This window comes from Jaculus jaculus, chromosome 5, assembly GCF_020740685.1.
Source record: "Jaculus jaculus isolate mJacJac1 chromosome 5, mJacJac1.mat.Y.cur, whole genome shotgun sequence".
Taxonomy (NCBI): Eukaryota; Metazoa; Chordata; class Mammalia; order Rodentia; family Dipodidae; genus Jaculus; species Jaculus jaculus.
Genome location: NC_059106.1, coordinates 4,524,753 through 4,536,757, shown reverse-complemented (window position 1 = coordinate 4,536,757; position 12,005 = coordinate 4,524,753). Strand labels below are relative to the sequence as shown.

The window sequence follows — 12,005 nt, the reverse complement described above, 5'->3', positions numbered from 1 at the left end:
GTTATAGTTGAGAGCTGATTAAAATTAAAGGATGTGCTGTCACTCCAACTTGTATGAATAATCCAATAAGATTTTAGTTATAGTATTGCTATGATAAAGAGTGGTATCAAAAGGAAAGGAAAGGCCTGGGGCATGGTGATGCACACCTTTAATCCCAGCACTTGGGAGGCACAGGTAGGAGGGATTGTTGTGAGTTCAAGGCCAGCCTGGAACTATCATGAATGAGTTCCAGGTCATCCTGGGCTACAGTGAGACCTTACCTCAAAAAAAAAAAAAAAAAAAACAAGGAAAGGTAAGGATGATGGCATGAGGACTTCACTCTGGATCCCCTGCAGCTCCCATAAGTTGTAGGGCATGATGGCACACATAGAATCCCAGCAATGAGGAGGTAGAGAAAGGAGGATCTCTGGGGCTTACTGACCAGCTTGTGTAGCCCATTTGGTGAGCTCCAAGCTCAGTGAGAGACCCTGACTTTTTCCTAAAGTGGCAAGCAAGAAGAGGAAATTACCTGACATTGATCTCTGCCATTGCAACTGCACGCACACACATGTTCACCCATAAGGACAGCCACACCCACGTGTGCACATATTAGGAAGTAAACTCACCAGGCGTGGTGGTGCACGCCTTTAATCCCAGCACTCGGGAGGTAGAGGCAGGAGGATCGCTGTGAGTTTGAGGCCAACCTGAGACTACATAGTGAATACCAAGTCAGCCTGGGCTAGAGCAGGACCCTACCTTGGAAAAAAGAAAGAAAAAAGGAAGGAAGGAAGGTGTAAATTCATAGCTGGGAAGATGGCTCAGCGGGTAAGAGTACTTGTTGTGTCTTCATGAGGACCTAAGTTTGATCCCCAGCACCCACACAAAAGTTGGGTGTGACCATGCACACCTGTAACTCCAGTGCTAAGGGCAGTAAAGATAGAAGGATCGCTGAGACTTGCTAGATATCCAGTCAGATTGCATTTAAGTCACACATCTGTCCTATTTGGAACGTATCTATGAGAATTTGAATGTAAACTATCACCCATAGACATATGTTTGAATATGTAATTCCCAGTTGATGGCATGTTTGGAGTGGTTGTCGAACCTTTAACAGGCGGCGCCTTGCTGGAGGCAGTGGACCCCGGGGAGCAGGCTCGAGGGGTGACAGTCCAGCCCTGCTTGCCGAGCTCTCGCTCTCCCTGTCGAACTGATGTCGCTGTCTGCACCTGCCATGCCTTTCCTGCCACAGTGGACTTGCCCTTCGAAACCATCAGCCGAAAACAAACCCTTTCCTTCTTTAAGCTGCTTCTGATTGGGTGTTGTCCCAGCAAAGAGAAAGTAACTCAGACAGTGCCTTTAGAAATTCTAATTTTACTGATTAAAATGGAGCTTAAAGAAAGTATCTTAGGCAACATATAGTTAAGACGAGGTAGCACTATGATTTAAATGACACGAAGCCCAAGTGTGAACTCATAGACATAAAATAGCTAGGCTATGGGGACATTTTTCTCCAGATGATATTTCCACCGTGCTTTGATCTGTCCGATAGCAAAATGCCATTCTAAACAATCTCATACTGCCATCTCTACGTGTTTTGAAGAAATTTATAAAGGTATCAGATATATAACTAGATAGAGATAGAGGTAGATATTTTTATTCTCGGTAGGAATACAATTTGAGGAGCAATTGAAGATATTCCAAATGGCAGCATGAACTTCTGTTGAAAGCACCCAGAGACCTGCCGCATCTTCTTCCTCTACTGTGGTATTGAGTAGAGTCCACCAATCTCCACCTCTATCATCAAGCCATTTTCCATTTGTAGCATTTTTCCAGAAGGTCGTAAGGTCTCTATTGGATATCACAATTCTACCCTCAATTCTACATGTCCAACATTGTCACCTTGTGTCTTTGTGTCTGGGCACAAATACCGTCTAGGAGATTGCTGGTGGAGAACAGCTGTAAGCCCAGCACTTGGGCGGTGAGAGCAGGAGGAGGATCGTAAATTCCAGGTCAGCCTGGATTACATAACAAGACCTCGTGTCAACCCCAGCGCTGGTTGTGAACAAACACCCACTCGCCCCACGTGGACCACGGATGACAAAGAAATCATTCCACCTAAATCTAGCTTGGTGAACCAAGGATTTCAATGGGATTAGCTACAGCAACATGGAAGAAACAGTGACCTGTGAGAACAGAGATGACCCAAAGGTGCCTGCCATCCCTGAAGAGGCCTCCGTGACATGGTCGGTGACTCACTGGAGCTGTGCCGCACTGCTTGCGGCTTTGTTGGGAAGGCTCCTCTCTCCTCTCCCCAGCAGTGATTTACTGACTTTACGGCCTTGTGGAGGGCTTGGTGAGGTGTTCAGCTTCCTCCTTGTGCTTTCCGAACCTTTTAAGCCTCCTCATCCCTCTTTGTTTCAATTCCTTCCCAGGAAATAGCTCCCAGCTCCACTCTCCTCCAGTAAGAGAAGCAGTAAGGGGGAAACCCCATCAAACATACTCGTTCAGACCTGCGTGCATGTCTGCGTGGCAAGGGCTCTAGTTGAATCAATAGAATCTACTTCCAACCTCTGCGAATGAGTGTCCTATCAACAAGGTTGTCTCAGTCTAGTTTCGGTCACTCTCATAGAATGCTACAGATGGAGTAATTTATAAAGAATAAAGGTTTCTTCAGCTTACAGTTCTAAAGGCTGGAACATTCCAGATTGTGCACCAGTATCAGGCAAAGCTTTTCTTGCTGATGCGGACTCTGCAGAGCCCCAGGTAGACAAGATGTCACATGGTGAGACAGTGTCCTAGTTCAGGCCACACCGTCTCTTCTCATAAAGTTCACATTAGATTAGGGCCCCACCCTCACGGCCTCATTTAACCTTAATTATACCTCAAAGTTCCCACCTCTAAATACCATATTCAGATTTAATTTCCACCATTTTACTATCTCACATTTCAACATGTGTTTTGGTGTGAACCTTCAAACCATAACATACGGCATGTTTTTCTGTCCCTTGGAGGAGGACAGATACCACCAGAAAGCAAGCCCTTCCCTTTAAGCTTCCCTTCACTGGCCAACAGAATCAAGGGTTTTACCCCAACCAGCAGCAGTGTAGTGTGTTTTGAGGCCCCCGGCTCGGGTTCAGTGTCATGTTGTCGAGATGAGTCCCAGCCTCATATGAAGTGAATTACTGAGGCTCAGCGTCTGGAGGAGGACGGAGCTGTGCGGAGCCCCAGCCAAGCCGGAGAGCTGGGAAACCATGCTGCCGGCAGACGCCATCCAAACGCAGCTCTTGTTACCGTGTGGAGCCTTCACGCTACAATCACCACGCTGCTCTGTAAACAGGAAAATGGCAAAAGCCTTCTCAGTTAAAACCAGCTTTGGAAACTGAAGATCTTTCTGGAAACCCGCTAAGTCGGGTGCGCACACACAGGTAATTCAGAGCTCCTCCAGCTCTAATGAAAACTCATACTGCAAGCCTCTGCTCACCCAGACAGCGTGGAGTCAGACCACAAGCAAATCTGCTGTCACTCAGATGGGCGCATGGCCTTCATGCAACTGAAATGTTACATAAAATCATGAACTGCTAAATAGAAAAGTAAAACTTAAAAGCAGACATCAGTTCCCATGCTGCCTACGTGGTGAAACCTTCCAGAAGATGTGAGCCACAGGTCACAGCTGTGTACTGAGGGCACAGCCCTAAGATCAAAGCCTTTCTCACTGGAGGAAGTATTCACAGTATTCATGCCAACCCAGTCTACAAACCACCCATTGTGCCCTCCCATGTCCTTGTTCACTCAACAAGCTATAAAAAGTTGTTTGAATGATGTTTAAAAGTGCTCTGTGCAATTAACTTTTAAAGCAAGGGGGCTAGTTTTCCTTCAGTGTATATATGAAACTCCCAATAAATGTATAGTCCTGGGGTGTGTTTGGGGGAGGGGAAGATTAAAAAGAGGAACTTTTGAAAGGAAAAACACTTTAAAAAGTTAAACCTGAGGTGTTTTCCCCCTTATAACATTAAAAATGCCTTTATAGTTGGAAAAAATCAACAGATCAAAAAATATATAGCAAAAAGATGCATTTACTTGTTCCTCATTCACATCCCACTTTCCTAAGGAAATTCGCACTTTGTAAGTATGGTTATCATAAAAGATTATAAACTGCCTTCGCCTGGTGTTCTATGCTAATGGTTGGAGAACACGTTCTGTTCTTCAGTAGCTGTCCACTCGATTTAGGATTTTGTACAATGTTTCTGCTGTATGGATGTTTATGCTAATTTCAAAGGATTCCTGAGGGGAATATAATTTGCTTATGAAGTACCCCAGAAAATCAAAACATATTCTGGAGCCCGATTCCAAACCAAGACACATGTACATTGCATATTGTTCTGATGGAGGGTTGGAAAGTAGCAGGTCCTTAATGGGTTTGTAAATCAGTATTACGTGACTAGTCTAAGCTCAGCACCAAACAGGGAGCCATGTTCATGGGCAATAAATTTAAGTTCAGGGAAAACAATGGATTCCGATTCAGCACCAAAACCAAGAAAGGGTCCTGAGAGGGCTTCTCAAATATCAAGTGGTCCATACCCTCAGCACACAGAAAACTCTATAAACTTGCAACTCTATAACCTTGACTGAGGGTGATTCTGGGGCTAAGTGATATGGGCAGCCCAGGCTACATTCGCCAGTAAGAGAGAAATCACAGTGTCTGAGATGATGTAAGTTTGGTAGCTGATAAAGTCATTTCACGTTAAGCAAACATTAGGCTACCTAAGGCCGGAAGTAACTCACTGGCGACCACATGCACTGTGTTAAGTCACATGTTGTTTGTTCCTTTGATCTACTTGTTTTCTAAAACACTCACCTTTGCCCATACTTCAGGCTTTTAAGCTAAAAACTCACTAAGTACCACATGGGAAACAGAATGAAGGCTCAGGTTCAATCTGAGAAATTAGGCAAAGTGAGTTTCTCAGGAAGAATGGGGCTTCTTGGTTCATTCAGGAGCAGAAGTTCCTTGGGTAAAAGGGACAATCGCTCTCTTGACGCACAAGGGACGCCAGCATTTGCTTCTGACACAAAACCCGAGAGAGCCGCAGACACGTCCTCCGGCCTCCACCCGCTGACTCCTGGAGCGGTCACTTCTCCTTCTTTGCTCCTGGCTCACGGTTCATTGGTTTAGTCAGTGGGAAATCATGGAACTGGCATCAAGGTTGGGAAATAAAGACAGCTGGCCCTTGGAACGCCCAGAAGGTTGAGGGGTCTGGTCTGAGAGAGGAGAAGCTACGTGCATGTTTGGGTTGGATGGGCATCAGACCAAGGGCTTATTTCCATAGGAGCAGGCAGGGCAGTAACAGCTGACACTCAGAGAAGCCTGGATCATCCAAAGTCAAGAGCAAGGCCATGGAGCAAGTGGTGACAGGAGCCAGACTGACTTGAGGGCCAAGTTCCTCCTCTGTCATTCCTCCCAAACTAACCAGACCTGGCCTCCAGAACGAGGCTTGGGACTGGAGAAAGAAGCACCATGAGCGAATACCATGACATGCTCTTGCTTTGTACTGGGTACTAACTGTGTGAGTCAAGCATATGCCCTCTAGAAAGTGACCTCAGGGTCCCGTTCTGACAAGGAAATGCAGTCAGAGAAACAGACCCTGGCCACTGAGCAACCACGGAAAGCAATTTTGTTCCAGTTCCCCTAATTCCACCCTCTCTTGAAGAGAGTGTCTGGGCATGAATGGTGAAACTTCTTCAAGGTCTGGGGAGGTTGGGTTGTATGTTTATTTGTGCATTTGTTTGGTTTAATACTAAGTTTATCTCTTTCACTCCAAAGTTGCTTCCAAACTACCCTTCCCCTGCACCCCCGCCACTGCGAGCCTTCCAAGGTGTCTTCCTAAGTGGGTGGATGCCTTTCCCATCCAGCCCGTCTCCTTCGCTTCTCCTTCCATTCTTTTCTCTTCCACAGGGACCCCTCTGCTCTCTCTCGCAGCATACCCGTTCCCAGCCTGGCGTTCTCGTCCTTCTATCCGGGGCATGCTTGCATTAGTGTAAGGCTGGAGCGCAATCAGACCAAACAAGAAGAGGGGGAGGAGATAAAAGGGTGCACCAAGGGCAGAGGTCCTCCAGCATGCTCCAGGTGTACGTTACCTCGTTCATCTTCACAGTGGCCTCCGAGTAAGGAAAACCCATCAAACGCATGAGGGGGCAAGGGAAGAGGCTCACTAGCCTGCCCAGTCAGGGAAGACTTGGGGTACCAGTCTAACATGCTGTAGCCTCAGAGCTCAACCTCTTAAGCTACTGACTACTCAGGCATGAAATTTTCTAGAAAGGAGCAAAGGGCACAACAGAAGAATTTACTCGCCTCTTATGATAGTTGGGTTTCACAGCTAGAATTCTACTTCACGTCCAGATTTTAAAAGTACTGGCAAAAACTATGATGGGGCTAGAGAGATGGCTCAGTTAGTAAGGTGCTTGCCTCACAAGCATGAGTCTGATGTCCAGTGCCCATGTAAGAAATGCCAGGCACAGCAATACTTGCCTACAGTCCCAGCACTGGAAAGGTGGCGTCAAGTAGATCCCTGGGGTTTAACGCCTAGCCAGACTACCATAACTGGTGAGTTCCAGGTCAGTGAGAGTCTCTGACTCCAAAAGAGGTGATTGGCATTCCTAAAGATAACAGCTAAGGTCTTCTGGCTTTCACAGCCACATGAACATACATGGCTGCACACACACATGCCCCCACATATAGAGAAACCTGTACACACACACACCTCACAAGCATGCAAAAATCTTACCATGGGGAAGTCTTGGAGCCAGAGTACAGGCCTAGTGTCCTGCAGAGTAGGCATTAGATAGAACAGCCATAACTGCCCAACTGTTGCCCTCTGCTTAACTGAAAAACAGAGTGGGCAGTTGGAAGTGTGATTATTGATTTACATGTCCCATTTGCTTCTGTAAAACAAGCATTTACAGGGTACAGTAGCCTCTAACACGGAGTCTGGAAAGTGGACAGCTAAGAGATCCACCAAGAGAACTTGGCCGAAGGAACGACATTAACGTAGTAATAAATATTGCTAAGTACAACCACTGTGATCACTGGGAGAGTTTGCCTGCTGAATTTCACTTAAAGATGGGATTCACAAGACTCATTTACTTAGCCTCAAGGCTGGAGCTACCCACACTTCACGTGAACGAACTCCATTCCAATAGTCATGTAAAGGGAAATTACTGGCATATCATCAACAATTTATATAATTTACCAAGAAATTGGCTGGGGGCTGGAGAGATGGCTTAGCAGCTAAGTGCTTGCCTGTGAAGCCTAAGGACCCCGGTTTGAGGCTCAGTTCCCCAGGACCCACGTTAGCCAGATGCACAAGAGGGCGCATGCGTCTGGAGTTCCCTTGCAGTGGCTGGAGGCCCTGGCATGCCCATTCTCTCCCTCTCTCTCTCTCTCTCTCTGCCTCTTTCTCTGTCTGTCACTTTCAAATAAATAAATAAACATAAAACAAAAAATTTTTAAAAAATTGGCTGGGTCTTTGGGGTTTTGTTGATTGTTTTTTTAATGCTAGAGATTTATCCCAGGGCCGTGTGCTTTCTAAAATGTGCTCTACTACTCATCTACAAAGCTCCCCCACCCCACCCGCCACTCTGGTAACATTTAGTTTTTATAAAAGAAACAAAGATTGAAGAGCAGAAGTGAGGAAACTGTTGCCCTATCTGGGAACATAAAAAAAAATTATTATAATCAGCCTCCCTTAGCATCAAGGCCAGTACTGCTCATGATTAACAGTGATGGTAGACATGAAAAACATGAAATCTCCATATTTATAGTAAGCACTCAGTTCTTAAAGATGCTGAAGGGTTTAGTGGTGGAGGACCACAGGAAGAAAGTCAGTAAAGGCTGAATAAGTATGAAAAAAAGCAGAGGATGAACTGTATGAGATATTTTTCCTTAGAAGAAATAGTCTAAACTTTCTGCAGTTATATCTGCTTCACAAGCTTTCTGTGCAGGAAGGTGAGGTATAAACAAATAAATTGAGGAAAATGTTGAAGTAAAGATCATAACTACTGAAAATACCCTACATGGGTGGATAAAGCCATAGGTTATTAATCAACAGTCCTAGTGCCAGGGATGGGACACCTCCCAACAAGCTGTTGGTCAGAAGGCTACAGAGCTCCCTACAACAGTATAGGCTATTGCCAGCACTCCTGGTTGCCCACCAACACTAGAAGTTCCTATTGCTGATGATGCCACATGCTTTGGTTGTAAGACATAGAGAAACCAAGCAGAATTGATCTGGAAGATCCCCCCTGATGGCTAGCTTCTGTAATGCTGGAAGGCAGTAAGCAAGCTGCTGGTGGAGAACAGTTATCAATAGTCCTACCTACCCATGGACCTTGTTTGCTCCACAACTGACCTGCCAAGCAAGATGTGCCTAACGGTGCAACACTGGCATGACCATTACAGGGGTAACCAACCACTTTCTGAGTGGATACGAGTCCACAGGAGGGAATTCATGCCTGATGCTGTGAAGCTGATCAAAAGCTCATAGCTAAGGACACAGAGCCTAGAAGGTAACCTACTCCTGTGGCTCTACTACATGGACAGTTGATAAACTGCCTTGTAAGTATTTATGTTGGTATCCACAGAGTAATGCGGCTCTCAGCCTTAATCACAGTTGTCTCTGCAATTGACAGAGGTTAATGCAGGTATGCATAGCTACCTGACAAAACGGAAAAAGAGGAAAAAAAGGAAAAGCACATGGGCCAGTGGACATGGGCACGATAAGAAAACACAAGGACTGTTGAATGACTACGACATAAGGGAAGACATGGTAGCCAGAGGGTTTGGGGTGAATGTTGTTCAGAGTGAAGGAAAATAAAGACCCAGTGTGTGACCCTGGAGGGCTAAAGGAAGGTAAAGGTCAAGAAATTGAGAGGCCAGACAGCTTTCAACATCCTAACTGGATGGAGACGGTCTTATATACAAGTGGTTAACATTTTCCATCTCTTATTGAAGTCATTAACCCACCTGAAGTTGATTCCTATGTATGATGTATGATTGTCATCTTTCTTCTGTTCAGATAAGTAATGTTTTGTTGACCAGTTACTATATATTTAGTCCCTAAATAGTTCTTTAACTAATTCTTTCTTTACTGTCTTTATCTTCTATTCAGTTCCTATTCTTTTTTTAAAAAAATGTTTTATTTACTTATTTGAGACACAGAGAGAAAGAGGGAGAGAGAGAGAGAGAGAGAGAGAGAGAGAGAGAGAGAGAGAGAGAGAGAGAATGGGTGCCACAGGGCCTCCAGCCACTGCAAACGAGCTCCAGATGCATGCGCCTCCTTTTGCCCCTGGCCTACATGGGTCCTAGAGAATCAAACCATGGTTCTTTGGCTTTGTAGGCAAAAGCCTTAACCACTAAGCAATCTTCTCCAGCCTCCTATTACTTCTAACATGAGTTAATTCAGTACCTTTTACCTCTTCTCACTAAAGTCTGTATTCCAAGTTATCTTTGTAAAATGTCCTTTTGATATCACTCCCCTCATTAAAATGCTTAAATAACTTCTTTTAATTAATAGAGAGTAAAAATCAAACTCTGAGCATGGAATAGTTAAATCATTTCACAGTGTTTCTCATCCTGGCACTTCTTTGCTTACGTAAAGTTATCCTTGATGTCTGGCATTCCAAAGTAGCACTCCAGTGCTTCTGTATAGAAAATATGTAATCAGATTACCATTAAAAAAGCTTTATCAGAATTATAGTTACTACATTTTAAAAGTTCTAATTGATTCATTTTATACTTACTTGTATATATGTACTATATACTGTATCATAAATTTCCTTAAGTATAATGTAGAGGACTGAAAACATTAACCAAAACATCTCTTTAAAAGAGAAGAAATAGGGCTGGAGAGATGACTTAGTGGTTGAGGCACTTGCTTACAGACCTAAAGGACCAAGTTCAAATCTCCAGTTCCTCCATAAAGCCAGATGCATAAAGTAGCTCATGCATCTGGAGTTTGTTTGCCATAGCATGAGGCCCTGGTGTGCCCTTATTCATTCATTCTCTCTCTTTGTGTCTTTGCAAATAATAATAAATTTAAAAGAGAGAAAATTACGTGCCACAGCAGTCATTTGAATAAACCGCTAGGAGAACTATCCTGAGGGCAAAAGTGGCATCTTGTCTGATGAAAGTCAATCGTGACTTGGTGGGAAAGTTGGTTGGATCTATATTGAAAGCTAAATAAAATGACAAAGCCAGAAAAGACAATGGGAGGACATTTTAAGTAGAGAGATGGCATCAGGTAGGCAAGGAAGGGGGGAACATGTGACCTTTCAGCACAGGGTTAAAAACAGTGGCGAGAAAGTAAACGAAAACCAGAATCTACACATCTTCAAAATGGCCTTGTAGACTGGCTTCTCTTTACTTGGCCTTGGAAAGTCACTGTCACCGGAGTGTTAGGCGAGTTGGAGCCCAGGGACGCTCTCGTAGTCTAGGCACAGGATGCTGTCACTCTGCCCTGGGGGAGGAGTGGCCAAAAGGAGCTCAAGAGACATTTCCAAAGTAAAACCCACGGCGGTTAATGCTCAAGGACAGTGGCGTGCGAGAGGGCAGGCAGAGTGCAGCTCTGCCTTAAAAGTAAAGAGGTCAGGATCATGTGACTTCCTATATCTGGGTCATCATTTGCAGTGGCCTACTTGGGATTGCTCATACTTCTTCATAACTTTTAAAAATATGTACTATTTAAAATTATTCCCACAGCCTAGACTTATGTCTTTAATTAATGGTTCTATTCTTGTTTCCCTTCTCCTTTGTACATGACGTGACAGCTCCTCCTGGACATGGTTGGGTCCCCAGACCAGGAGCTCCAGGAGGCTGCAGCCGGGTGTATATCGAACATCCGCAGACTGGCTCTTGCCACAGAAAAGGCGAGATACACTTGAAATGCGAACCGACCTGACAAGCTGCTAAGGTTGAGATGTCACACGACATGCCATTCCTATGGCTGGAAATCCTAAGTTGGGAAACACAGCAAATCCTTTAAACAGTATAAGTGAAAATGCATGGTATAAAAATGCGAATTATGCTTATCCTTGAAAATTACATGAACTCTGTTCCATTGAAGTTTGAGAAATATTCTATGTAATGAAACATAAAAGCTAATAAATTTGTGATAATGTTTCAAGAACTTGAGCCTGTGTACAATGCACAGATCCCCACGCAGCTTTGGTTATGTAGAGATTTTAATAAAGGTATGGCTCTCCTTGTGTGTAGTTCCATGATCACTCATGAACATCTTGAAAATTCCCTTTCTGCTAAACCTATTTAAGCATCCTGTCATCATGGCGTGGTCTGTATAATCACTTGCAAGCCACAGGAGAATTCTGAGGAGATGTGCTGATTTCACAAACGGTTATTAAATAGGATTTAGAGTTAAGCAGCTGGTCTGAAAGAGATCATTCTGAGGTCGTCCCAAGGTCATCCCAAATTTCTTCCCCAAACCATCAAACATTAATGTACAACTGTCATACAAACCAAAGCAATAATGAGTTAATTCTCTTTTTCATTTTGGACATATACCACATAAACAATGGTATATTTTATTTCCTGCACAGGGACTCACCAACACTTTTATTGAGAGAAGTTAATTTGTGCTGATGGAATGATAATATTATTTCATATAAAATTACTGTGAATTTCTGAATTTGTTTTCTGCACATGACGTACTTTTCAAACAGTGGCTATCGGAGGATTAATAGCATTTTATCAGGTTGAGAAGCATTAGGATCCAGCTGAGAGAATCACATATGTAACTTCAGTGTGCTGAAATGTCTGGGAACTAATGGTCCCACGCATCTAATATTAGCCAGAAAAAAAATAGCTTTATATGCATCAGCCCAGTAAATCAGTACTCTCCATTACTGCTTAAAGAGCAGTAAAGGAGGTTTTATTGAAAAATATTAGGTACTGTATATATTTGTCATACTTTGGGAAAAAAACTATAAACTGAGTTGAATTAAATATAAATAATTTGTAC

The 12,005-nt window shown here is 43.9% G+C and overlaps 1 protein-coding gene across 1 annotated transcript in view; it reads left to right on the top strand.

Annotated features, from left to right (window-relative positions):
• Odad2 (outer dynein arm docking complex subunit 2) overlaps positions 1 to 11,050 on the top strand; it is a 161,647-nt gene extending 150,597 nt beyond the window's left edge. Inside the window, exon 20 of the mRNA XM_004668167.2 lies at positions 10,798 to 11,050. Coding sequence (XP_004668224.2) covers positions 10,798 to 10,911 — 114 coding nt within the window. The 3' untranslated portion in view covers positions 10,912 to 11,050. The remainder of the gene's footprint in view (positions 1 to 10,797) is intronic.
• Positions 11,051 to 12,005: the final 955 nt, after the last annotated feature.